The 27,975-nt window shown below is 47.6% G+C and overlaps 1 protein-coding gene across 2 annotated transcripts in view; it reads right to left on the bottom strand.

Annotated features, from left to right (window-relative positions):
* Positions 1–27,975, bottom strand: part of LOC119968896 (T-cell-specific surface glycoprotein CD28-like) — a 66,484-nt gene that overhangs the window by 7,567 nt on the left and 30,942 nt on the right. For both annotated transcript variants that reach the window (XM_038801863.1, XM_038801862.1), the window contains exons 2-3: positions 18,265–18,636; positions 9,336–9,362 (exon numbers count right to left, since the gene is read on the bottom strand). In XM_038801863.1, coding sequence (XP_038657791.1) covers positions 9,336–9,362; positions 18,265–18,520 — 283 coding nt within the window. In that variant the 5' untranslated portion in view covers positions 18,521–18,636. The remainder of the gene's footprint in view (positions 1–9,335; positions 9,363–18,264; positions 18,637–27,975) is intronic.

Below are 27,975 nucleotides of genomic sequence, written 5' to 3'. Positions count from 1 at the left end.
CTTATAACAACAATAGTTTATTCAGCACTTTGAGCAGTTCTTACGCGTTTCTACTCCAGGGAAAATCCCAGCGCTTCCAATGCGTGACCCTTTAAGTAGTTGTGTCATCATGTACCATTCGGTCTACATATTCCCTGTTGAGATGGGACATCTGGTGGCACTGAGGTGTAACAATGTGCGTGAACAGTAACTATGCAAACCATTTCATAACATACAGATTGAACAGGCGAACAATACATAACTATTTACACAGGGTGAAATATGGATTAAGCTGTTGTATATGGCCCATAGCCCATCATGTGGCCTTGTCCCTGTTTCCCCCCCTCCCCCACCACCATTTTGTTGTTTAAAAGAAGAACTATGAAGGCTAGTTGTAGACTTGATGGTGACGTAGCCCTGGAAACTTGTCTTTGGTTTGTTTGTATGCCTTGGGCATATGATTCTGCCTGTTGCCTGTGCTGTTCTCGGGCTGGTGTCCTCATTGTGGATGACCTGGGGTCTTTCTTTGGTGTGCCCAGTGGGTGCAGGGCTTTCTGCGTTCTCCTTTGGAAGAGCCTCTAGTGTAGGGACCTGTAATGTAGGCTGGATGGCTGGGGTACTGTGGCATTTGCTCTGTAGGTTCTGATACCTGTAGTAGGTGATGCTGGTTTTGTACATAGTAGGTACCATCTGAGGCTGCCACGTAACTGTTTGGCTGCAGGGCACGGCTGTGTACCACCAACAACTTGCCATTCCCGCATGTCGTCTGGATCCTGACCGATTGACAAAGTGTTAGAGGGCTGAGTCAGCGGGCATTGCAATCATTGCATTTTCCCTCGTGATCAGCGTTGCATGACTCACATTGGCTTCGAGTTTGGGCTGCAAAAGAGCCTTGGCAATAGGAATTGTAGTTCAGGTGCACCTGGAGAATAGTGGATGCTCTGATGAGGGCAGAACCTGTCACAGCATGTTTCACAGGCTGAGGAGTGCAGCACAGTTACCTGTGTGGTCCGGGGCACACTACTCTAGAAGATACCTAGCTAACTGTCCTGCCCATTCTGCCAGGCCCTTGGACTGTGAGTATAGGGGGTTGCTTGTGACACACTCAAAATCCCATGTGTGCAAAGTTTTAAAATTCAGTGGAGACGAATTGGTGAGTGTTGTCTGACATGAGTCTATGTGGGATGTCGTGTGTGGCAAAATATCTCCTGAGCTTGATGATGATTGTGCTACTCATCACGTTTGGCAGGTAGTCAAGTTCAAACCACCCAGAATAAAAGTGGAATAAAAGTCCACCAAGACCAAATATTGTTTACCATTCCAGTCAAAGGTTTCAGAGCTGGAGACTTCCGATGGCGGCCATGGAGTGAGTGGTCGCATATTTGGCAGCTCCTGCTCGAAGTTTTCGGACCGTTTCCTCGATTGTAGGGTGGATGTTTTATTGAAAAAAGGTGCAGGAGTGACTGGAGAAAGTTTAAGACCACTGGTGGTGCTGGTGGATAAATGCATGGACCAGAAGTGGGCTGAGAAGAAGGGAGCTGCTGGAGCTAGGGAATCTTCATGTGACACAGGTCAAGATGGCGAAGGGTAAAGGGTCTGCCTTGACTGCCCAGTGGTCGATGGAGCAGCTGGCGGTGGAAACGTTAAAAGTGGGAATTGACCGCGTGGAACAGACGCTGGAGTTCCAGGGCCAGGCGGTGGGGGAGCATGAGGAGCAGCTCACCTTATTGGCTGCTGAAGTTGGTCGGATGTGAGAGACCCAGAAACGGCTCAAGGAGAAGTGGAGGACCTGGAGAATCGCTCCCGGAGACAGAATCTAAGAATCGTGAGGATAGGGTGAAGGCATTGAGGTAGCAGACACTGGCTCATATATAGCCAAGATTCTGGAAAAGGTGATGGGGGAGGGGGACCTTTGGTCGGCCCTTGAAGGTCGATCGAGTGGACAGGGCACTGATGAGGAAACCGCAGGCTAATGAGCGGCCGAGGGCGATGGTGGTGTGTCTTCACCGGTTCCTGGTTAAAGAGAAGGTATTGAAACGTGTGAGGCAGATGAGGTGCCCTCCGACCAGTTTGGTCAAATGGAACAAGATGGGGCTGAATGGGCCAGTTAAACGGTCATGTGTTTTCACGCACCTGAGGAGCTTGAAGGCAGACATAGCCTTTTTGCAAGAAACACATTTTTAAAAATAAATTTAGAGTACCCAATTCATTTTTTCCAATTAAGCGGCAATTTAGCATGGCCAATCCACCTACCCTGCACACCTTCGGGTTGTGGGGGTGAAATCCACTCAAACACGGGGAGAATGTGCAAACTCCACACGGACAGTGATCCAGAGCCGGGATCAAACCTGGAACCTCGGCGTCGTGAGACAGCAGGGCTTACCCACTGCACCACCGTGCTGCCGATTAGGGGACATCTTGACAAATACATGAATAAGATGGGAATAGAGGTATACGGACCCCGGAAGTGTATAAGATTTTATTTTAGATGGGCAGCATGGTCGGCGCAGGCTTGGAGGGCCGAAGGGCCTGTTCCTGTTCTGTACTTTTCTTTGTTCTTTGTTTTTTGAGAGTTCAAGATAAATAAAGCTCAACTGTTTTGGTTAACATAGGAAATTCATTACAGAGCAGGTTCTGAAGCAGGGCTCTTCTTGGTCTGTTGTACTAAATATTAAAAACACTAGATTGTGCTTTAAAAGATGTGACCTGTGCGTAGACATTGGGTTGCTACACACAGACAGTGACCCAGAGCCGGGATCGAACCTGGGACCTCGGCGCCGTGAGGCAACAGGGCTAACCCACTGCGCCACCCTGCTGCCCTGCAAGATACACATTTGAAGATTGGGGATCGGACAAGGCTAAGGAAAGGATGGGTAGGGAAATTCTTCCATTCGGGATTAGACATGAAGACATGGGGGTTGGTGGTGTTGGTAAATAAATGAGTGGCATTTGAGGTGGGGACGATAGTAGCAGATTCGTGGGGAAGGTTTGTGATGGTGAGTGGGAAGCTGGAGGGGATGCCAGTGGTCCTGGTAAATGTTTAAGCCCCAAATTATGGGGGGGGGGGGGGTGTGGGGAAACACTTTAACACGGTCATTGTCCATGGTTGGACCGTTCAAGCCCGAGGTCGAGGAGGATATCGGAGGTGGCAAAGGAGCTGAAGGGGCTTATGAAGCACAAACCTCCAAGGATGGACCCGTGGAGGTTTGGGAGACCGAGGACGAAGGAGTTCTCGTACTTCTCCCATGCGTACTCTTGGATTGATTCTTCTGTGGTGGGCAAGACGTTATTGGCGGGGGTCGTCGACTCGGGGTACTCGGCGATTGTGGTTTCAGACCACGTACCGCATTGGGATGGGCTTGCAAGTGGCCTGGGGGGTGGGGGGTGGGGGCAGCGCCCACAGTGGAGGCTAGATGTAGCGTTGTTAGCGGATAAGATGGTGCGTGAGCGGGTGAGAGTCAAGGGCTGCCATCGGGGGGGGGGGGGATCTGGAACAAAACGCTACAGGTGAGGACTCAGCCGCCATGCTATGGGGGGCGCTCAACGCTGTGGTTAGGGGGGAGTTCATATCAATTTGGGCCCATAGGGAGAAGGAGGAGCGAGCAGAGATGGCAAGGCTGGTGGACGAAATTCTGCGTGTGGACAGAGGTACTTGGTGCCTCGGAGGTGGGCTTGTTGAAGGAGAGGCAGAAGCTCCAGATGGAGTTCGGGCTGGTGTCCACGGGGATGGCGGTAGGGCAGCTGCAGAGGGCCAGAGGGGCAGTGGATGAATACAGGGAGAAGGCAGGTAGGGTGCTGGCCCACCAACTCAGGAAACAGGAGGCGGCGAGGGAGATTGGAAAGGTGAAGGACGAGAAAGGAAGAGTGGTACTGGACCCGGTGTGAGTGAACGGGGTATTTGAGGAGTTTTACAGGAGGCTTTATGCATCGGAGCGCCGACCGAGGAGGGCGGGGGGGGAGGGAATACGGCGATTCCTGGACGGGTTGGAGTTCCCCAGGGTGGAGGAGGGCCTGATAGAGGGGCTGGGAGCTCCCATTGGATTGGTGGAGGTGCTGGAGTGTATGGGGGCAATGCAGGCAGGGTAGACCCCGGGCCTGGACGGCTCTCCAATGGAACTTTATAAAGTTTTTGGGAGACCTGGGGCCCCTGAAGGCATTTAATGAGGCGAGGGAGAAGGGGGAGCTCTCCCCTACGTTACTGCAGGCCTCAATATCTTTAATTTTGAAGAAGGATAAGGACCCGGAGCAGTGTAGGTCCAACTGTCCGATATCACTGTTGAATGTAGACGCCAAGCTGTTGGCGAAGATCTTGGCCTTGCGGATTGAGGACTGTGTTCCGGGGGTGACAGGAGAATACCAGACTGTGTTTGTAAAGGGGAGGTATCTGTCGGCTAATGTTAGGCGTTTGTTGAACGTTATAATGATGACCTTGGAGTGACGGAATGTGGAGGTGGCGGTCGCTATGGACATGGAGAAGGCCTTTAATAGGGTAGAATGGAAATATTTGCGGGAGGTACTGGGCGGTTTGGGTTCGGACAGGGGTTTATGGGTTGGTTCCGGTTGTCTTGCACCAGCAGTGAGTGTAAGGATGAACTGGGTGAGTTTGGGGTATTTCGGGCTGCATTGTGGGACATGGCAGTGTTACCCACTCTCCCCGTTGCTCTTTGCCTTGGTGACAGAGCCACTGGCAATGGCGCTTAGAGCGTCAACTGGGTTGGAAAGGGATAGTGCGGAGGGGGTGGAGCACAGACTTCTATATGCGGACGATCTGTTGCTTTACATATCGGTCCCATTAGGAGATATTCGGGGGGGGAGGGTCATAAACATTTTGGAGGAATTTCACGCCCATTGTCCTTGAGTAAGTGACCCGTGTAGGGAACGTGGTGGTTGACCCTAAATCTGAGGGAGGTGGGGGGAAGCCACTGACTGGAGAAATGGGGCATGGCATTGGTGCTCGGCCCACATTGTGCCAGAGACATCATATTGGTCAAGGTCTGCCCCACTCTCCCGATGGTGCCGCCCACTCTCCCCTGCCCCTCCCAGACCGTCCCCCTCAGTGCCCTCTCAGTGATCCTCGACATGATTAGCCTTCCATGCTCCACTGCTGCTTCTAGGTGGTGTCCCCAGGATGCACGTCAGAGATGGAGGCAGCCAGCTGCTTACCACGTCCCGTGGCCCTCGATGCCCTTGGTGGGTGTCCTCTGGGGGCTCTGGGCCAGAGGCACATGCTCTGCCGTGTCGCACTGTACTGGGTGCTGACTGTGAGACATGCCATTGTCAGGGGGATGGAACACAGGGGAGCCCGTGGTTGCCGTCGCCACTCTGTAAGATGGCTCCAGGTTGACACCCAGTGCCCACTCCTCCTGGTTGGTTACCATAGGGTCCTGGAGTTCACCTCGGGCTGGAGGGGCAGCAGGATCGAGTCCAGCTGCCTGGCTCTGCCAGCCTGAAGGCTCCCCGATGTCTGCAGCACAGTGTCGATGCCTTCGGCGATGAACCTCAGTGATTGGGAAATTCTCTGGAGCATCCCGGCTATTCCCACCTGTGACTGGAACGTCCCCCAGTGACCAGGACATGCTCTGCAGTGCCGATGCCGCGCACCAGGCCCTCCACTGCTGTCGCTATCTTAGCAGTGTTGGCCTCGGCGTGACATATTGCCGGCGACATCTCCTGCACCCGTAGCCTCTGGGACTCCTCAATCGACTATGGACCTGCTGGAGTGTCGCTGGCATCCCCCTCAGAATGTCCCGGCCGAACCCTAAAGTTTGCATTAGTTCCGAGTAATCCTGTTCCTGAGGCTCAACATCTGACTGGGACCCAGCTGGGTCCTGGGATCCGGCAGACCTCGGACTGCTGTCTCATCTGAACATTTCTGCCTCCACCTGATGTGCATCAGCAATGATGTGGTGCTCTCCAGAATGTACCCCAGAAGCCTCTCCACTACTGTTTCCCACCAAAACTGGCCTCTACCGCTTCCAGTAGTCTGCCGGGTCGGCATTGCTGAATCATGGGGCTGGTTATCTCGATGGCAAGGCTTCGAGCTGAGTGGGTGTGGTGATAACCACTGTAGATATGCATACTCGCAGTAGGGGGATGTATGGCTGTACCTGTAATACAGGTTCCTCTGGTAAGCCCCTGCCGGCTAGCTCCGCCCACAGGGAGCTTGTGTATAAATATGCGTGTGAGTCACTCAGACCCTAGTCTACAGTTGCAGCCGGAGGAATAGCATCACACAGCAATAAAGCCTCAATTGTACATGTCTCTCGTCTTTGAGTGCAATTGTTAGCGCCACAGTGGGGTTGGCTGTGCAGGAGCTGTTTAAGTGCTGCTCTCCCTTGTTAGCAGGGGGCTGGCGAGCGCAGTCCCAGTGAATCAGCCATGCAGGACCAGACGTGAGAAGTCCCTGGGGCCTTGTTCAGTGGACCAATTAACATTTTATCGGGGTGACGGCCTTGCTTTGCCAAGCGTGGGGAAACTCACAGCAGTTCCCGCTCACTGCCACACTTATAAACATTTCCATTAAATCACACCCTAAATCTAGCGGGCCCTGAGGCCATCAAGAAATTTGAGGGTGCGATTCAACTAAATGGGAACAAAGTCCCATGGCGAGTGCGTTTAGCCGCGTGTTTCCCGACGCTCGCAGCGCCGCAACACACACATCGCTATAAAACGTGCCTTGTGTTGTATAAGGGGCCTCAGCGCGGAACACTCAGCTGAGACTGCACAGAGCCCCATTTTGTACACTGGGGAGTGTACACCTGATCTTCGAGGCCCCCGAAGTGGCCCCCGACCCCCACAGCCTGAAAACACTATGAGAGGGCCCCCCCCCCCCCCCTCCCAGCACCACTCCACCACCCACACACCCCCAGCCCAATTGCACTCACTGAAAAATGCCAGCTTGGCAGTGCAAACTTGCTACCCTGGAAGTGCCTACGCCACGTGGCAGTGCCACCTGGGCCTCTTGACAGTGCCATGCTGACACCCAGGTGGCACTGCTAAGGTGCCAGGTGGCACCAGCAGTGCCAGGGCACCATCCTGCCCAAAGGTCATGCAGCTGGGAGCCTCCAATCTCTTGGGATACCTCCCCGAGTGCCGTCCCGTCTGGTCCCTGTCTGTGGGGACCAGTACCAAACAGCAATCGTCCAAGGTCTCCGAGGCGAAGCAGATGTATCCCAAAGCTTCAGATACTCGGGAATCTGCACATTAGAGTAAGGCTGTCTTGGTCTAATATGCAGATCTACCAAAAGGTGATCCTGCCCACAATGAGCGGAATTTACATTACAACGTCTCGGGCGATCGCGTCGGATCCCGCAAGGCATTGTGAGCCGGGTAGATCCTGGAAGCGGAGTGTCCCGTCTTCTATCAGCCACACTGTGCCGTAGCGAGCTGCTTTTCTGGTGCAGCGTGGTCATTGGATCGCGCCCTGAATCATTTGTCTTTCAAATGGAGGAGGAGACAGAGGATCCCAAAATTATTCCAAAAATGTTTAAAACCATTTGCCTGCCTCCGGCCCAAGTGGACGCCCGCCTGGGGCATCTGCTTGGTCTGCAAGGAGGACCACTGATGGAGAGGATATAGATCTCGGAGAGAGTAAGTCAGGAGTATTGGGTGTGGATGGATCAGGGAGCCCGAGGAGGGGAGTGAGGCGGGCTGGTGTATGTGGTCTTGGAGGCCAGGCGGAGACGTATCACCTTGGGTTGGGGTGTCCCTGAAGCCCCGTGAAGGATGTACCCTCAGCAGTCTCATCTTTAAATGAGTTTCCTTCAAAAAATCTTGCCCATGTGTCTGTTTTATGGCGTGGGCAGTGTATTATTCCAGTTAATTGGTTATTTATGTAAAAGCGGTGGGCAGGCTGCTGATTCCGGCATCCACACACTTACTGTGTTATGGGGGCAGCTCGGGGGTGGGCGGGAAGGAACAAGATTGTCACCCCTCATAATTTACATGCCCCTCGTCTGAAAGCAGGCCCAGCGCGGGGCCGTAAATTCCAGCCCCATCATTTTAAATTCCACTGAGGTAAATTCTGGAATTAAATGGAAAATTGTGGGATGGTGCCAGAACAAATCACTGTGAGAGCTGCGAGAACCATATATAAAAAAAAGCCTGCCTCACAATGTCCTTAACAGAGGGAACCGACCACCCACACTTGTTCTGAACTGCATGTGACTTGAGTCACAAACTGTGGTTGATTCTTAATGTTCTCCGAAGTGCCAACTGCTCAGTGTTAAGAAAACACGTACTTGGAAGAAGGCCCACCACCCTGTTCTCGGGCACGTAGGAATGGAAAATAAATTACATCTTGCGAGCACTACCCAAATTCCGGGAATAAATGAAAACTGTGTTGATTCTCTGGCATTGAATCTGACTGTGTGCTATTTGTGTGGAAATGATCATTGCAAAGAATTAAAAAAGGTTCTTTACCACAAAGTATAAAATTGCCCCACGAACTCATTAAATGGTAAACGACAGAGATTTGAATATATTTCAGCAATCGTTATAACTTGAATGGAGATCTGAATTAACTGTAACCTACTATCAGATAGAAAAGGCGAGATCGAAGCAAACAAAGAGCTGCCACTTCATAAAGTCGAGGGCACAGGGAGGTCAAAGAGAACTGTGAGATGTAGAGGAGCAGATCTCAAAGTGTAGAATGGAACTGAATCAGATAAAATTGATCAGGGATAAGAATACACTATTCAACTCTGTAACCGTGGTTTGCAGGCACAGGTTAGTCACAATGATTAGAAGTAGGCTCCAAGACAATAACTCCTACATAGCTCTATGATTAATAGTAGTGTTTTTACACTGTTGAAACAGCTGTGCCATTCGATGATCACTGGGAATTATCTGTCATCTCTGCAGTGCGCTCGTTTGAAATCTGTAACGGCATTGTTGATCTTGTTTACCTAATTCTCCCATGAGATTTCTGCATGCTGAAAGTAAATAAATAAGAAACTACAAAAGTAGTCACGGAAAATTTAGATCGCGAGCACTAAAAATAATCGAACAGATTTCTTAAACTTTAAGTTTTTGTTGGATATTGGGGCTGAAATCCTCAGACCCTGGGACTCTACAAGTGACTGCGGGAGGTGCTGCATTCAGGGCTTAATATGCATGCACAACTTTCCTTCGTTTGCTGTTTTAAAATAATAATTTTCTCAGTTAATTGAAATAAATTAACACCACCATTAAAACAACCAAGAAAAGTCAGAAATTCTCCAAGTGTGCTCCGTCATTATTGTCATTTCTGAAGTTTGAACATTTACAGGTAATACACAGGAACTTTACATTCTCATGAAATATTTCCAAATATGACTTTTATCTGAAAGCTTTTCTTTCCCATATGATATATTTACCTGATCTGGGAGAGGATTTCCTGTGTTCTGAAAAACAAAATGCAATTTTCAATGTGATTTGACTTGAAGTAGCTCTCAAGTGGGAAGAATGTTAATCAATAGTTGGCTCTAGTATCAACGGTCATAGCCCTAATTCACAGACAGGGCACGCTGTTCCCAAAAGGGAAGAAAGTCCCCTGGTGAGCGCGTTTAGCCCCGTGTTCCTTGCCACTCGTAGTGCCGAGAAACACATGGTTCTTCAACGTGACTCGCATTGAATCGTTGAAAAAGGGGCCTGATAGGGGAACGCACGGCCGTGGCCACACATTGTCCCGATTTGTACATTGGGGAGCTCTGCTCGCCAGAACACTCCCCATTGTAGCGAGAGATCGGGTTGTCATTTTTAAATGGCGTCCCGATCACCAAACCCCACAAAACAATCCCCAACCTCCCCACCCCCAACACCCACACCGGGCAACCTTGGCCTATCGGGTGCACGCATAAAATGCCAGCTTGTCACTGCCAACCTGGCAGTGCCACATGGGCACCTTGGCAGTGCCAGGCTGGCACCCAGGTGGCACTGCCAGGGTGCCCAAGTGCCACCAGCAGTGCAGGACATCACCCTTGCCAAAGGGCAGGCAGCTTGGGGCCTCTGACCCCTTGGTGACCCCACGGGTGCAGTTCCGTCTGGTCTCTGTATGTGGGGACCAGTGTGGAACGGTGCTCACCCGCGGTCTCTGAGGCAAATGGGTTGAATCCCGAAGCAGAGGGGTTAAATCCCAAAGCCTCAGGTACCTCGGGAATCTGAAGATTAGATTGAGGCTTACTGTCTCGCTCGAATATGCAGATTTGCAAACAGTGATCTTGCCCATATTAACATCTCGTGAGTTTGCTCTGAATCTCGTGAGGCGTTGCGAGCCGGGTATATCCCGTGAGCGGGGTCTCCAGGCTTTCAAGGGCCATGCTGCGCCACAGTGAGATGCTTATCCGGTGTAGTGAGGCTGTTGGTTCGAGCCCACAGTGAAAACTGTTCAGATGGTTCGCAGTAATACAGTTCAATAATATGTAACTGCTGGGTACTTCTTGAATTCTAACATGTTTGAACATTTTTCAGTGTTTCTGCCTTGATTACACATGGGTCTCTCCAATCTGTCATGTACTTTGCTGTTTTATTAATAATGTGGTTTACTAATCAACTCTGCCGAAATGTGTGTGATAAGCTGCTTTGGAGTTTCAATATTATTTGTTATAGTAAAATGAACATAAAATGAACTTTCCACATAAACAAAGGTCAACGCTGTCATCTTCATAAGCAGGAAGTTTCAGTACCACAAATAAGAATATAAGTTTTTTAAGATGATTTAACCACATATCAGTAGCACCATGGTTAGCAGTTCTGCCTCACAGCGCCAGGGATCCGTGTTCAATTCCGGCCTTGGGTGACCGTCTGTGTGGAGTTTGTACGCTCTCCCCGTGACTGCGCGAGTTTCCTCAGAGTGCTCCGGTTTCCTCCCACAATCCAAAAATGTGCAGATTAGGTGGATTGGGCATGCTAAATCGCCCTTAGTGTCCAAAGATGTGAATGTTAGGTGGGGCTACAGAGATAGGGTGGAGGGGTGGGCTCAGGTAGGATGCACTTTTAGAGGGATAGTGCAGACTCGATGGGCCGAATGACCTCCTTCTGCACTGTAGGAATTCTATGATGAGCCGGAATGTCCCTTTCTCTGCTGTCAAGTTCTGTGACTCTATGACATGGTAGAAAACATTTTTAAGAAAGGTGATAACAAAAATAAAATGGTTTCATAATTTTCACTCGTACTTCTTGGTACTACTGATATTTAACGGTACCATTCTCACTTTTATGTCAGAAGGTTTTAAGTACTGTTGTATCAGCTCAAGCACAAAATCTAATACTGAGGCAGTGGGCGAAATTCTCTGGGCTGGATACTCCCAAAATGGGACTATGTCCCCACGCCGGTGTAAAAACGCTGGCGTTTCACTCCCGAGTTTCCGTTAAAAAGATCAGCTAGTTCATTCGCCTGCAGGGGGCTAGCAGGGACCCAGAGTAATTCACGCAGCTTTAGCTGCGGATACGGCCCCCCGCACTTCTAGTTTCGGGTCCGCGCATGCGCACGCGGATAATCTAGCTCTCTGCCTCTGCCGCTGGTAGTGAAGCTCTTGGTGAGGCGGAGAATCATGCAGTAGTGAAATCCATTTCTAGTGCTCCAGGTTGGCACTGCCAAGCTTACATTTATTGTTTGCTGGTGATCAGGCCCGGGCTGCCCTATGCGGGTGTTGGGGGGTGTGGGGAGGGACCGGGGACCCACCCATAGTGCGTTGAGCCTTGGGTGTTTGCGTAGGAGGCCTCAGAGATCGGACGCCATTTAAAAATGGTGTCCCAATCTCTCGCTACACTGAGGAGTTCCGACGAGTGGAGCTTCTCGGTGTAGAAAACGGGCCTATGTGCAGCCTCGGGTGTGCGTTCTGCACTGAGGCCCCGTATTTAACGCGAGTGGCATTGTTTAGCTTTGTGTTTTCCAGTGCCGCGAGCACCAGGAAACACGCGGCTAAACGTGCTCTCTATGGGACTTTGTTCCCATTTAGTTGAATCGTGCCCGATATTTCAAGAGTACTTCACTGCCTGTGAAGCGCTTTTGGATGTGCTACAGATGTTAAAGGTGCTATATAAATACAAGTTCAAACTGGATAACATGGGCAGGATTCTCCGGCCCTCTAGCTGCGTGTTTCTCCGCGGCGCACTGTTCGCCGGCGGTGGGAGTCTCTTTTACCGCTTGTCAATGGGAATTCCCATTGAAGCCACCCCACACCGGAAACCGACGGACGATGGGAAAATGGCCGGAAAGTCCTGGCACATATCTACTGCTCGTAAGACAATTGGGCGCTTTGCAAAGGATGTTACAATATGAAAACCACAAGGAATCAATACACTGCTAAATAAATTAGATACGATTTTAATCAAGTGTGGTTGTTACATTAGCCCATAATTTCCTATCAAAGTATTTGTGAGGCTAATAACACTCATTTTTATTTCTGCACAAATAACTTTGCAAGCATGATTAAATGCTGATATGCACAAATTGTGTACAAGTCACTCTGTTCCACTGCCAGCTTTATAAAAACAGCGTCTATCTGTCTGCCTCACCAATGAAATGTATTGAACAGTGTGAACTTGTTATATTTGCACTGTAGGTACAATCTAAACTCGGCAGCATATGATAAATCATGCCAATTTCAATCTAAATACTCTTTTGATTCTTAGTCACTGCAAAATAACTTCCTTCCCCCCTGGAAATTAATAATTAAAAGTGTGGAGTTCCATTCCTTCAGTTAATAATTGGAAATTTAAAAAATGTCAAATTTAATTATTTTTACATTTCCTTTTGTTTTTCTTGTTTCTCTCTCAATGTGCCTGATTTGGTTTTGCATGTACCTTCCCTCAATTCCCCCTCCTTTCTCATTTTCAATTTCACAATCCTTCAATCTGATTGCCTAAACAGCCACACAGTTGTTTGCCCTGTTCACTCAGATGGGCTGATTCCATTGCAGTGCCATGTTTGCATTTTCAGCAATTTGCCACGCAAAAATTATAAAGCCTAAATATGCAAGGGAGGCTGAGAGATGCCCTGCAGCTAATGATGGATGGCACAGTGTGTTCTTTCACCTTTGAGACAGGAGTTACAAAGGCAATCCAGACTAATGCAACAATGCAATAATCTCGACTGATTGTAAATTCCTACGTAAATACGTTTTGGACTGTCTCGACCTGATTAAAAAGGAAACGAGATGCCAACATTGCAGCACAGGCAGTATCATAGAGAGGCCAAAATATGTTCCAGGCAACAGAATTGTTGTTTTGGTGAAGTAGTTGTATAATTCCGTGGTTAGGTTTAAAAGCCTTCCCTTTTTTGATAGTTACGCCATATCTGGCTTACATCGTTCTCACAGCAGTTGATGCTGAGACCAGATATTAGGAGTGGTGAAGTATTCTATTCCTTAGCACAGACATCCGTCATCGTGATGAATAATTAATTTGCCTATATCTTATAAAACGGCATAATGCATAAGCATTCAAGTCAGGATAAACGTAAACTATAATTTGTAAATGTCGCACAGCAATATCCAAGATCTGGTATTTTTAATGAGCATTTGCTAGCTTATTTTCAAGTCGGAGACTTGAATTTTTGAAATCACAGTCCAGAATGGATTTATACAGAATATTTCTAATTAAATTTCTACTGTCACTCATTGTTCAACAAATACCACGCATTATGACTAATCTTCTCATGTTTAAAAATGAGGCACAATGTTGGGGTGGTAGAGAGTACCCTACATCAGTGATTTGCAAACATTATTCCCGGGACCCACTTTTGCCATCTGGCCGACCTTTGCGACCCACGCAGTCGACCTTCAAGACACACACCGGCCAACCATCAGGACCCACGCTGGCCGATCTTCAGGACCCACGCCTACCGACCATCAGCGCCCACGCTGGCCGACCATCAGGACCCACGCCAGCCAGCCTTCAGGACCCACGCCAGCCGACCATCAGGACCCACACCGACCGACCTTCAGGACCCACGCCAGCCGGCCTTCAGGGCCCACGCCAGCCGGCCTTCAGGACCCACGCCGGCCGGCCATCTGGAGCCACACCAGCCGGCCTTCAGGATCCATGCCAGCCGTCCATCAGGACCCACACCGACCGACCATCAGGACCCACGCCAGCTGACCATCTGGACCCACGCTGACCGACCTTCAAGACCCACGCTGGCCGACCTTCAAGACCCACGGCAGCCGACCTTCAGGACCCACGCCGTCCAACCTTCAGGACCCAGGCCAGCCGGCCTTCAGGACCCACGCCAGCCGACCATCAGGACCCACGCCAGCCGGCCATCAGGACCCACACCGACCGACCATCTGGACCCACGCCAGCCGACAATCAGGATCCACACCGACCGACCATCAGGACCCACGCCAGCCGACCATCAGGACCCACGCCAGCCGACCATCAGGACCCACGCCAGCCGACCATCAGGACCCACGCCAGCCGACCATCAGGACCCACGCCAGCCGACCATCAGGACCCACGCCAGCCGACCATCAGGACCCACGCCAGCCGACCTGCAGGACCCACACCGACCGACCATCAGGACCCACGCCAGCCGACCATCAGGATCCACGCCGGCCGACCTTCGTGACCCATGCCGGCCGACCTTCAGGACTCACATCGGCTGACCATCAGGATCTACGACAGCCGACCTTCAGGGCCCACAGCAGCCAACCATCAGGATTCATGTCTGCCGTTCTTCGGGACCCACGCCGGCCAACGTTGGCGGCCTACGTCTGCCGACCTTCAGGACTCACATCGGCCGACCTTCGGGACCCACGCCAGCCGGCCATCAGGACTCACTTCGGCCGACCTTCAGGACTCACATCGGCCGACCTTCGGGACTCACATCGGCTGACCTTCGGGACCCACGCCGGCCGACCTTCGGGACTCACATCGGCCGACCTTCTGGACTCACATTGGCCGACCTTCGGGACCCACGCCGGCCGACCTTCAGGACTCACATCGGCCGACCTTCGGGACCCACGTCGGCCGACCTTCAGGACTCACATCGGCCGACCTTCGGGACCCACGCCGGCCGACCTTCGGGACCCACGCCGGCCGACCTTCGGGACCCACGCCGGCCGACCTTCGGGACCCACGCCGGCCGACCTTCGGGACCCACGCCGGCCGACCTTCGGGACCTACGCCGGCCGACCTTCAGGACTCACCCAGCTGACCTGCTGGACCCACTCCACGTTCACTTATCCCGTCTGTCTTGAGCCATGGCAGTGTTTGGAGCACTAAAACTTTCATGCACCAGGCAAGGAAGGGAAAGAAAATCATCTTGTTTTCCTGTTCTTAATCACTATCTGGTAGCCCCGGTACATTAAATGTATGTCAGCAATGAGTGAGGACAGGCTAATTGAGCTAACCGACCCCCAGAATACAAAGTACCTGAATTTAAAACGAACAATACTGGAAATACTCAGCAGTGGGCAGCACCTGTAAAGTGGTCATAGTCCCAGATGACCATAGGCTGCTTTCCCCTTTGAGGGGGAGAGCTGACTGGTAGTGATTTAACCTGAGGATCACCACACTTCAGGCGAGGGGCGAGGTTGAGAAGGCAGGGCCTTCATGAATAACCCCAGGCGATACGGGAATTGAACTCTCACTGTTGGCCTCCCTCGGCATCGCAAAGTCCAGCCAACTGAGCAAAACCAGGAGCACCTGATGGCTGCGATGGAAGGCCATCGATATGAAATGCTCAGCCATTTCTTTCTTATCATTGAACATTGAAACGCAGCTCAAAGCTAAAATGAAGGGGAAGAAAAAGTAAAAGCTACATCCTTTGTTCAGACACCCCTCTCCTTTCTGAGTGCCACAGTGTCTTCCATACTTCTAAGTGTTGAGACCGCTGAGATTCATGTCAACAGGATGAGTTATGTGACTGAATACATCCGTGTTCGCAGACGTGTGAAATCAGCACAAGTGGGTAGGCATTTAATTAAAATAGAGAGAGAAGGGCCTGACAGTTTCTGTGGTCATTGGTGTTGGAGGGGTTAAAAACAGCCTTTGGGACCCACCCTGGGGTTATTTTAGCACAGTGGGCTAAACAGCTGGCTTGTAATGCAGAACAAGGCCAGCAGCGCGGGTTCAATTCCCGTACCGGCCTCCCCGAACAGGCGCCGGAATGTAGTTACTAGGGGCTTTACACAGTAACTTCATGGAAGCCTACTTTTACAATAAGCTATTATTATTAACAAATATGTGCAGAGTCACAAAACAGTCTGAATCCCATTTTATGATTTTTCTAAACAGTCCCAATGCTCAATTATATTCAGCAATGAAAACTGAATTCCAGCTTGGGCCATATAAATCTGCATCCAGGCCAATGTGTAATTTCACCCCGATCATTTAATGAAAATAGGTGACTCCCTCCCTTTGTCAAATGAATCGATTAACTTGGATATTTATGATCTTGTCAATCCTACCCTTCAATGCAGAAACTGGCTCCCACACTATAACAATTTGGTAGGTTAATCAAGTGCCACCTTAACACCCTTCACTCATCTGGGCCTGGCTTTATCACATATGGGCAGAAATGCTGAGCACAAATTAGGGAAGGATTTTAAGATAGAAAGCCCAGTTCTGTTCCCATCTACAGTGCTGCACACGCAGTCACTTCCCCTGAGTCACATTCACTCTATCGTGATCTCCCTGATAAATGTACATCATAGAATCACAAAATTTACACTGCAGAAGGAGGCCATTCAGCTCATCGAGTCTGCAGCAGCCCTTAGAAAGAGCACCCTATCCACGCCCACACCTCCACCCTAACCCTGCAACCCAACCAAACCTTTTTGGACACTAAGGGCAATTCAGCGTGGCCAGTCCACCTAACCTGCACATCTTTGGACTGTAGGAGGAAACTGGAGCACCCGGCGGAAACCCGCGCAGGCATGGGGAGATGGTGAAAACTCTGCACAGACAGTGACCCAAGCCGGGAATCAAACCCGAGACCCTGGAGCTGTGCTAACCACTGTGCTACCATGCCGCAACATCCATCAGCTCCTATGTCCCCGATCCCAAATACAGTGCACTGAAATTACTCATTTAAATAATTAAAGGAGAAATATTGATAAACATGAATCTGGTGCAATAAAACAGGATTCCTAACTGTAAAATCTGTCCACAATGTAATCCATTGTTTAAGGAGAGGACTGATCGGACATTTTTGGTAGGATTTTCCCTGCAGGCTTCTGAATTCTGCCATTGGGAAACTCTGCATTAGCGCCTGATGGGCGCAGTGAGAAGCAATCCGATCCTGCTTCCACAGCCCTTCTGAAACACGCCCGCGACCCACCTGTGGCTTGCAACCCACTTTGAAAAACACTGTCTTACATTACGGGCATCATCTAACAGCCACACTGCGCCTGAAAGTGCGACGTGGCTGGTAACTGCAGGGAGACCCCGCTCGCAGGATCTATCCGGCTCACCATGCCTCTTGCGATCTAATGCGATCTCACGAGACATCGCGATGTGAAGTCTGCCCATTGTGGGTAGGATCACTTTTCGGCAAATTTGCATATGAGAGCAAGACAGAGAGTCTCTCTCTAACATGCTGTTCCCTGAGGTAACCAAGGTGTTGGGATATATTCCCTTCGCCTTGGAGACCTTGGGCGAGTGCCGTTCAGCGCTGGTCTCCACAAGATGGAATGGCACTCGTGGGGATCTCCCAGGGGACTGGAAGCCCCCAGCTGCATGCCCTCTGGGCAGGGTGAACCCTGGCACTGCTGATGCCACCTGGACACCGTGGCAATGCCAGACTGACACTGCCAAGGTGCCCAGGTTGTGCAGGCAGGGGCATTGCCAGTGAGCCAAGCTGACACTTTTTGTGCGGCGACGATTGGGCCAGGGGTGCACTGCACAGGTGTGGGGGGTGGCCTGGGGCCCCCTGAAAAATGAGTTGAGGCTGGTGGGGGTTCAGGGGGTCACGTCGGGAGCTTGCGACCTCTCGCTGCACTGAGAGTTCCGATGAGCTGAGTTATTCAGTGCAGAAAATGGGACAGAGTGCGGCCTCGTGTCCGAGTTCCCTACTGAGGCCATATCTAACTGGATAGGTGTTAGATAGCGAGGTGTTTCTCGGCACTGCGAGCATCAGGAAACATGTGGCTACACACACGCGCTATGGCATTCTGTTCCCATTTGGTTAGTTTGTGCCTATATTTAAACATTTCTGCATTATCATGGGAATTCTAAATGAGATTAAAACTTCTCAAATTACTCTGCTGTAGTGACAAAAACAATGCCATAGTCTAACCAGGTTGGTATTCATTTGGATAAATACAAGTACTCAATAGTGAGAAAAAAAGTGACTCTTACCAACAATGTTGGTACCAATCCCTCTTCCTTCCATTGGTGGAGGGGGTATAGTTCTGGTTACTTTGCAGATGTACAAGCCAAAGTCTGTTTTTTGCATATTTGTAATTTCTAGAACAATTAAACCTTGTTTTAGATTCCCAGAGACATTGAAGGATCCTTCAGAAACGTTGTGAATGGCACTTGTATTCCATATGGGAAATCTCTTTGAAGAAATGTGGAGCAAAGCGTGTGTTTCACTTTGGTTTACTTGCTTCATCCAGTACACGTCAATCTCATCCTTATTTCCAGCACCAAGTTCAAAAGCACAAATGATGGTCGCTGAATGCCCAGCTTCAATGCTAAGATGCGAAGGATATTGTTTTATAGATATCTCTGTAGGGATAGAAGGCAAAGGAAAAAAACAATCACTCAAAGTGTTATTAACTTAGCGATAATCAAAAATCACATTTTTGTTTGATTGTGCGATCCATCCATCGGAAAGATCCCGGTTCCCAGAAGTTAAATCAGAACTCAATTCTTAAAAGTATATTGTGGTAGTATGACTGGAGGTATTACGGTAACTAGCAATGCCGAGACACCATTAGTGGAGAAGGCTCGCTGCTCATTGGCCCAATGGTATGTAACACTAGTCACCTATTGGTTAGAGGTGTAAGGTAGCTCCGCCCTGTAAGGCTGGGTATAAGAGCCCGTGTGTTCCACACAGCTTCCTTTCTGTACCTGAGCTGCTGGGGAAACATCTTGTCTATTAAAGCCTTCAGTTTCGGACTACAACTTCGCTTCTGTGGTCAATTGATAGTGCATCACATATATATTGAGGGCTTCCAGACATAAGCTTCAGGCATTAGGTAGTATCTTTTCTCATTGTGTTGTGACAGACCACATTCTAGCCTTGTACCCTTACTTCCTATGCTGATTTGCATTGTTCCATCCTGCCCTTTGTCAAGTACAAGGCTGGGACTATTACTTGGAGACTCTGACACCAAAGACCGCTTCCTCTATTGAGGACTATTTTTGATAATAAATTAAACCCCAAAGTCCAGATGGTGGCTGTGATACACACCTAGCACTGCCATTTTAGCAACTCATGAATTGTGAAATACAGGGTAGTCTTCAGTAAATTAAATGCTTAATTTTTGCAGATAAGATGGCGATGGACACATATGCAAAAGACAATTTGCACACAGTACACAATTATGTAAAAAGAATCCTTTTCTCTGGTAGTTTGTAATAACAATTGCACGTTAGGGTTTGAGTCAATTATCTTTTTTACTGGGAATCACTCAAATTTTAGTTAATATGAAAGGAGAGGCAATTAGGCAATAAAAATATTTTCACTGGTAGTTTCTAATAATAATTGCAAGTTAGGTTTTAAAGTCGGTCCGATTGCGACTCAGTCAAATATCAACCGAACTATGAATGCCGACGTTTTATTCCTTTCGTCATACTGATGGTTCTAACCATGGTTCGTCATTTTCACCAACATTGAAGTAACCAGCAAGAGCTTTGAACAGAAATATCTGAAGTTACTGCATTAGGAAAAGTTCATTCACATTTTGATGTGAAACCAACATCACACCTGAAGCATGATAGTATAACATGGAGAATGAAGTAAATACTTTAATGTCATAGTACTAAATATATTTGCTATCTTGCTTGTTTATGCTAATGCTGTTTTTGCTGTTGTGGGTAAGTTAACATCTGTCTGGGCAGCACAGTGGTGCAGTGGGTTAGCCCTGATGCCTCAGGGCGCCGAGGTCCCAGGTTCGATCCCGGCTCTGGGTCACTGTCTGCGTGGAGTTTGCACATTCCCCCCATGTTTGTGTGGGTTTCGCCCCCACAGCCCAAAGATGTGCAGGGTAGGTGGATTGGCCATGCTAAATTGCCCCTTAATTGGAAAAAATGAATTGGGTACTCAAAATTTTTTTTTTTAAATGAAAATAAAGTTAATATCGGTAAATTATAACCTTAAATATAACCTTAAATGAAAATGAAGAAATATTTTAATATTTCTTAAAGTTCAAACATTCTGTGTGTTATTTAGCATCAGAAGTTCACAGATTTTAGTCCAGAAATTATGTCATTGAAAGTTGGAAAACTACATATAGACAGACCCAAGTGAGGTCAGTAAGTTTCACTTGTGATTGACTAACACATTTTTAATTGGGGAACATGTTTTTTGCCGATTTTTATCTTTATTCCACATGTTATTGCAGATACCTATTTTACTCCTGTAGTTACAAAGGCAGTAAGATGTTTTTAATCAGCTAACAATCAGGTAACAACAGTAGTATTATGTAAATTATGAGGTGATTGCGGCAAAAATCTCTGGCTTTAATAGTCAATTTTTAAATCCACTGTTTAATAGGTTCTGAAGGTATAGGGTGAGAAATTGTAGTTCCTTTGCCCATTTATTTACCATGAAACAGCAGCAAAGAAGTCAAATTTCACAGGGCTTTATCCACGCCCCAAAGTGGCATGATATACACTCTATGCCACAATAAGCATTAAGCCACTGTCATATGCAGATAAGGTAGCTAACACTTATTTAAGGAACCCGCTCCAAAATCGGTCGAGAACCAAAACTTCCTGTTTGAACTCAGGATAAATCATAGAACTTTCGAGCATGGACGGAGGTTATTCAGTCCATTGTGTCTGAGTCAGCCGGCAAGTAGACATCCAGCCTAAGCTCATTTTCCAGCCCTTGATCCCTCGCTTTTTAGTGCATAACCAAGTGCTTTATAAATGTTATGAGGTTTGCTACCTCTACCATCCTTTCAGGCGGTAGGTTCCAGATCCACATTACCCACTGGGTGAAAAATCTTTCCCTCTATTCTCCTCTAAACCTCCAAACTCTTAACGGAAATCTATGCGTCTGGTTATGGAGCCCCCAACTAAGGTAAGTAGGACCTATCTATCCACTCTACCTAGACCCCTCATAATTATACACTTCAATTAGATTTCCCTTCAGCCTTCTTTGTTCCAAAAAAGCAAGCTTAGTCTCTCCATCTTCCCTCACAACTAAGGCAAGATCCTTACAAATTTTCTCTGCATCCTTTCTAATGGACTCATATCTTTCACATATTGTAGTGGCCAGAACTGCAGGTATTACTCCAGCTGCGGCCTGTCCAGGGTTTAAACAATAGTAGAGTAACTTCTTTATGGTCTATGTCTCGGGCAATAAGGGCAAATATTCCCATGTCTTCTTAATCATGTTATCTGTCTGTCCTGCCATGTTCAGGGATCTGTATACATGCACACACAGGTCCTCCTGTTCCTTTACACTTCTCGGCATACTGCCATTTAATTTGCCTTGTGAGCCAAATGCAGCACAGTCAATTTCAATACTATCCTCGCCCGATTTTAAGATACACACATCTACACTAAGGTTGTTCGCTGGGAATCAGAGGCAAAATCTAGCCAATTTCTCTCTCTTTGCCAGGGATACGGAGGACTAGCGTGGTATCCCACTGTCACTGAGGCCAAGACCAATTAACTCAGCACAGTTTGTATAATTAAGTTGCACCGTTTCTAGTTTAAATGGCTCAGCTACTAACAACCTTAACCAGCTCACACGTCAACGGTGTCCAAGTTATTTAAATCATTACCGTATGATTTTATTAAATGCATCAGTTTAACGTCTTGATTGCTTCAATCTAATTTGCTTTCTTTACAAAATTATTTGCACATTATCTATCTTAGTTTGCTTTAAATTGTGGCCATGTCCTGTGCTTTGCGCTACATTTAGTTCATTTTTAACTTGATGGAACTGCAGTGAAATTATGAAATCACTGGAAAAGGGGTTGTAAATTTCAAATCTAAACATTGAATTAAAAATTTGCTCTACATTTCAAGTGATCTCTTGACTAGCAATTAGTTAGTATTTATGTATTCAGAATTTATCAGTATTGTATTTCTTTTATCAGCTTTTGTCATACCTGATAAGAAATAGTAAGAAATCATGAGTAAACGATTTGTCATCTTTAAGATTTTAAAAAGCTACAGCATCTAACCTGCAGGGTACATGATAGTTATTAATGATACTGATCTCACAGCAAAGTGACCAGAGGCAGTCTTTTACTTATACCACTCTTGTCCTTTAGCCTTACTGCACATGCCAATTTTAAGCAAGTATTTTATACATTTTATCAAACAATCAGGGATCTCTGGTCATTCAGTTCTTTTTAAAAAGGACTTCAAGTAAATGCTACAGAAACAAAATGAGTGCAATTGTACAACAAATGAGCATGAGGTGCAGACAGAAAAACCTGTTATATCTAAACCTCCCCTGGCTGTGATTCGCTCCCTGCTCTGTAGATGCCAGCTATGCATAGGTACACTTAAATGGACATGAATGGTTCCAATAGAAAACATCCCAAACTAACACCCTCATCCCCCTGCACTTTAGAGATTAATTTATAATAGGAGCAAATTTTGACAGCTTCAGCAAGGACTGATTGCCTGCGCGCATTTAACACCCACCTGCAAACCAGTATAAAGCAATACCAGAGTCAGCGCTAAGCCTGAGTGGTGTGTGATGACCCACTGAAGGACTTCTCACACCGCTTTGCTGTGGTGTGCTTTGGGGTATGTCTGCTGAGATAACAGACATATTTGCATCAGCGAGGAATCCAAGTTGTCTTATAATGACACAAGGGTGATAGCATAACTGCAGGGTGAATATAAATTCAATAGCTAAGCTGCTGAGATAATATGTCAATAAATTCAAAGAGGCGCAATGTACCAAAACTTTAAAAGTTTTGCTAAATGAAAAATGTAAAATATATATAATTTCTGAAAAATCTGTTCCCTGGACACATGAATAACCATAATACCTAACTTTAGCCTAGGCAATTAAAATAAAGTTTAACACACTTTAAAAAAAAGTCCTTAATATGGATGTCGTCAAATATTGTTGCTAAAAATGAGAACTTTCTTTGTATTGTTATTTCATAAATAAACCTTGATAGTTTTGATTAATCCACTACAGTATTTTCAACAGAGAATATTCAAAATATTCAAGAACAGGATTTGGTAACTTTGGGATCAAGAATGTATGAAAATATGATTGAAACAATGAAATTATAGCAGGACTCATATTGAAATTTGATGCCCGCCAGTTACAGTCCTATCTCCATGACTTTAAATGGGAGACACTGACATTGAAAATAAAATAGCTTGAAAATCGCAAATGTGTGCACCAAAAGTAGGAAAAATCAAAGCAGTGGCAGATTCTCACTCTGAATCTGTATGTTTGGAATTATTTCCACCATGTTTTGGAGAAAATTTTGGGACATACCATGATCAGAAAAGTAAACATGATGAAACTGGAATTATTTATGTAGGAATGTTTTGAGAAAAATCAACGTGTATTTCTTCACCATAATAAACCTTGAAGGATTAATACAGTACTGAACTAATTTTATGACTGTTCAAAGAATATATGTTGATTTAGCTTTTTGGACCTTCCTTCTTCTCCACAAGTTTTATTTCTCTGTGGCTTTTACCACTTGAGATAATTGTGTGAAAAAATGTGCTCGGGTTCATGATATGAAACAATGAAGCTGTCAATAGTCATAGGCAGACCAATAATAACACTTTAACTGAGTAAGTTTAACAAATAATGAACAACACCATTCTTCGGTTGTATTTTTTGATACCATAGAGATCTAAGCCTACAGCTTCTCTATCACATTGCAGGAAATCATTTCAATTTGATAGTCTGCTCAGTCCTACCTTTGCAGTTGATAGGTTCACTCTCCATGGCCAAACAGAAAACAATAAAAGTTCCCAGAGATGTCATTCCAGTTAGATGCATTTTGAAAAATGTTGTAAGGGTTTTGCTGTTGGAGCTACTATTGCCACTGACTGTCACTCGTTTGTGACTGAAAGAGTTGAGGTTGTAAAGGGTCCCCAGCTCAGTTACATTGAAGGATCTTCATTCCTTTCAAAAGACGTTGTGATGTTCACTTTCCTGTTACTCCCGTTAGTTAATATGAAGGGTAACTATAGATTATAGATAAAACAGCAAACACACAAAGTACCAAAAGATTCTTATCTTTTGGTTTAAATTTCTATGCACTACAGGTGACAGGAAGTAAAAACGCATGGGGGCGTAACTAGGGTGCCGGCAGCGCTATAAACTCTCAGCGCAGGAACTGTGGTTACCCTCCCCACTATGAGTTGCAGTTTGTCCTTTTACAGAAAACACACAGACTAAAGCAGAGTCAAAGTCATTTAATTTTCAATACTTTAAAGATTGCATTAACTGAAATGGGGGTTCCTAGTAAGTAAAGTCACCATAGCCCCAGATGCCCATATGCTGCTTTCCCCTTTGAGTGGGAGAGGACCTCCACACCTCAGGCAAGGGGTAAGGGTGAGAAGGCAGGGCCTTCATGAATAACCTCAGCCAGTGCAGGAATTGAACACATGCTGTTGGTATTTCTCCACATCACAAACCAGCTAGCCAGCCAACTGAGCTAAACCAGTCCCACGTGTATATTTTGACAATAAAAGATAATTTCAGTTGAACTCCATCTTTAACATCACTAGATTACGTGTTACAGCAAAACTGTAATTAAAACCTCAGCACGTGTGAAACGGCTTTGAAGTATAGGGGCGCAATTCTCCGCACTCACGACGGTGCGGAGAATAGCGGGGTTCGTAAAATTTTACGGCCACGCTAGTCTGACGCCCTCCCGCTATTCCCCCCCCCCCCGCACGCCCGACTCCCGATACGAATCGCTGCCGCCGTTTTTTTACGGCCAGCAGCGATTCTCAGCTGGCCGATGGGCCGAAGTCCAAGCCCTTTACGGCTGTTTTTACGAACGGCAAACACACCTGGTCTGGCCGTTCGTAAAAACGGCCGTAAAGTGCCGATTTTTAAAACCATGGCACCGATTGGCACGGCAGTACCACGGCCGTGCCAAGGGTTCCATGAGCCCGCGATCGGTGCCCACCGATCGCGGGCAGCGGGTCCGATTCCCGCGCACTCTTTGTCCTTCCGCCGCCCCGCTGTATCACTTCGCGGGGCGGCTGAGGGGCAACCCGGCCCGCGCATGCGCGGGTTTCGCGCAAATGCGCAATGACGTCATCCGCGCATGCGCGGGTTGGAGTCTTCCAATCCGCGCATGCGCGGCTGACGTCATGTGACGCGTCAGCCGGCGCAAACTCTGGCAAGCGGGCTTAACGAAATTCATTAAGCCCGCGATGCCGGAGTTTACGGCGGCGGCATGCTAGCCCCGACCGGGGACCAGAATCGGTTCCCGGTCGAGGAGGGGGAGGCTGGCGTCAAACCCGCCCGGATTTGACGCCAGCCTTACGATTTCTCCCTGTTTGGGAGAATCGCGCCCAGTACGTTTGCAGACGACACAAAGGTTGGTGGAATTGCGGATAGCGATGAGGACTGTCAGAGGATACAGCAGAATTGAGATCGTTTGGAGACTTGGACGGAGAGATGGCAGATGGAGTTTAATCCGGACAAATGTGAGGTAATGCATTTTGGAAGGTCTAATGCAGGTGGGGAATATACAGTGAATGGTAGAACCTGCAAGAGTATTGAAAGTCAGAGAGATCTAGGTGTACAGGTCCACAGGTCACTGAAAGGGGCAACACAGGTGGAGAAGGTAGTCAAGAAGGCATACGGCATGCTTTCCTTCATTGGCCGAGGCATTGAGTATAAGAATTGGCAAGTCATGTTGCAGCTGTATAGAACCTTAGTTAGGCCACACTTGAAGTATAATGTTCAATTCTGGTCGCCACACTACCAGAAGGATGTGGAGGCTTTAGAGAGGGTGCAGAAGAGATTTACCAGGATGTTGCCTGGTATGGAGGGCATTAGCTATGAGGAGCGGTTGAATAAACTCAGTTTGTTCTCACTGGAACGACGGAGGTTGTGGGGCGACCTGAGAGAGGTCTACAAAATTATGGGGGGCACAGACAGAGTGGATAGTCAGAGGCTTTTCCCCAGGGTAGAGGGGTCAATTACTAGGGGGCATAGGTTTAAGGTGCAAGGGGCAAGGTTTAGAGGAGATGTACGAGGCAAGTTTTTTACACAGAGGGGAGTGGGTACCTGAAACTCGCTGCCGGAGGAGGTGGTGGAAGCAGGGACGATAGTGACATTTAAGGGGCATCTTGACAAATACATGAATAGGATGGGAATGGAGGGATACGGATCCAGGAAGTGTAGAAGATTTTAGTTTAGGCGGGCAGCATGGTCGGCACAGGCTTGGAGGGCCGAAGGGCCTGTTCTGTGCTGTACTTTTCTTTGTTCTTTGTTCTATAGTCTGAATTTGAGCTGCTTTTGAGAAAAGGTTCTACGAGGTTATGAGGTACTATCAACACATGAGTTGTCTCAAATAATGGCCTGCTGGGCAGTGTAGCCACCTGGGGTGGCCACGTCCCGATTCCAAAATGGACACTCGCAAAGAGCACAGGGAAAATTGGACAATGCTAGGAAAACAAGCAGGTGCAAGGTTTGCCTGTGGATTGGAACTTGCAGCTCCCAGACAGAACTGATACTACAAGCCATTAGCATAGTAATGAGCTATCTCCGGGGACAAAAGAGAAACATTTAAGCAATCGGTACCAGGATAGACTAAAACAAAGGCAGGCCAACGGTTACCTAGGGCCCGTCCAGTGATCGAGGAACGACCCCTTTATTGGAGAGAATCAATACAAATAATTGGGACATGGTCCAATTAATTGGGGCCAAGTTCGGGAACTGCCCAGAAGGGCGCGAAACCCTTTGGGGTATAAAGAAGAGTACCCAAAGTCAGATCGCTCTCTTCTTCTTCACCTTCATTTTGGCCTTGGCTCTCAGTGACGAGAGGCCCTCCAAGTAGCAGTCAAGTAAGTCTAAGGTCAACGCACGCTACGATATAGGCGCCCCTAGCTACTATTCTATACCTGTTCGAAGCCAGCAGTATCAGAACTGGACAACGGCCGCTGTTCCTCTGACTGAGTGGGCGCCCGAAGCTAAGTATAGGCTTTCAGTAGTAGTTGTCGTTTAGTGAGTAGAGTTTGTGCATGAGTAATAATTGAATGTGTGTGTAAATAAATGTGCATTGATTTCAAACTTACTAACTGGTGTATCGAGTCATTGATCAGTATTTGGTTTTGAACCTTGTGGTGGTATCATAAAAGATACCTGGCGACTCTTGAGCAAAGGTAATTAAAACAGAGCAAATTAAGGAAAGCCTAACGAGCAACAGCAGGCAAAAAGAATGATTTGCGTTTCAGTTGCTTCCTTTGTGCACTTCTACGCTTAGTAATTCACTTCTCTTGCAAGGTTTCCCTACTACAATGTTATTATGTTTTAAAATGAAGTCAATACTGAAATTCAGAGTGTGCATTGACATTTTATTCTTTATTCTTTCATGAGATGTGGGTGTCACTGGCAACGCCAGCGTTTGTTGCTCATCCCGAATTGTTCTTGAACTGGTGGCTTTGCTAGGCAGTTTCAGAGGGTAGTTAAGAGTCAACACCATTGCTGTGGGCCTGGATTATGTGGAGGCCAGACTGGTTAAAGATGGCAGATTTCATTCCCTGAAGGGACGAACTAGTGAACCAGATGGGTTTTTGCAACAATCAATAATAGTTTCCTGGTCACTATCAGCAACTTTAGAATTTCAGATTTTTAAAAAAAATGTAAATTTGATCGACTGCCATTTGAACCCATGCCCCCAGATCATTAGTTTGGGTTTCAAGATTACT

The sequence above is a fragment of the Scyliorhinus canicula genome, chromosome 7, assembly GCF_902713615.1.
Source record: "Scyliorhinus canicula chromosome 7, sScyCan1.1, whole genome shotgun sequence".
In the NCBI taxonomy this organism is placed as follows: domain Eukaryota; kingdom Metazoa; phylum Chordata; class Chondrichthyes; order Carcharhiniformes; family Scyliorhinidae; genus Scyliorhinus; species Scyliorhinus canicula.
The sequence above is the reverse complement of the archived record's forward strand: the minus strand, read 5'-3'. Positions and strand labels throughout refer to the sequence as shown.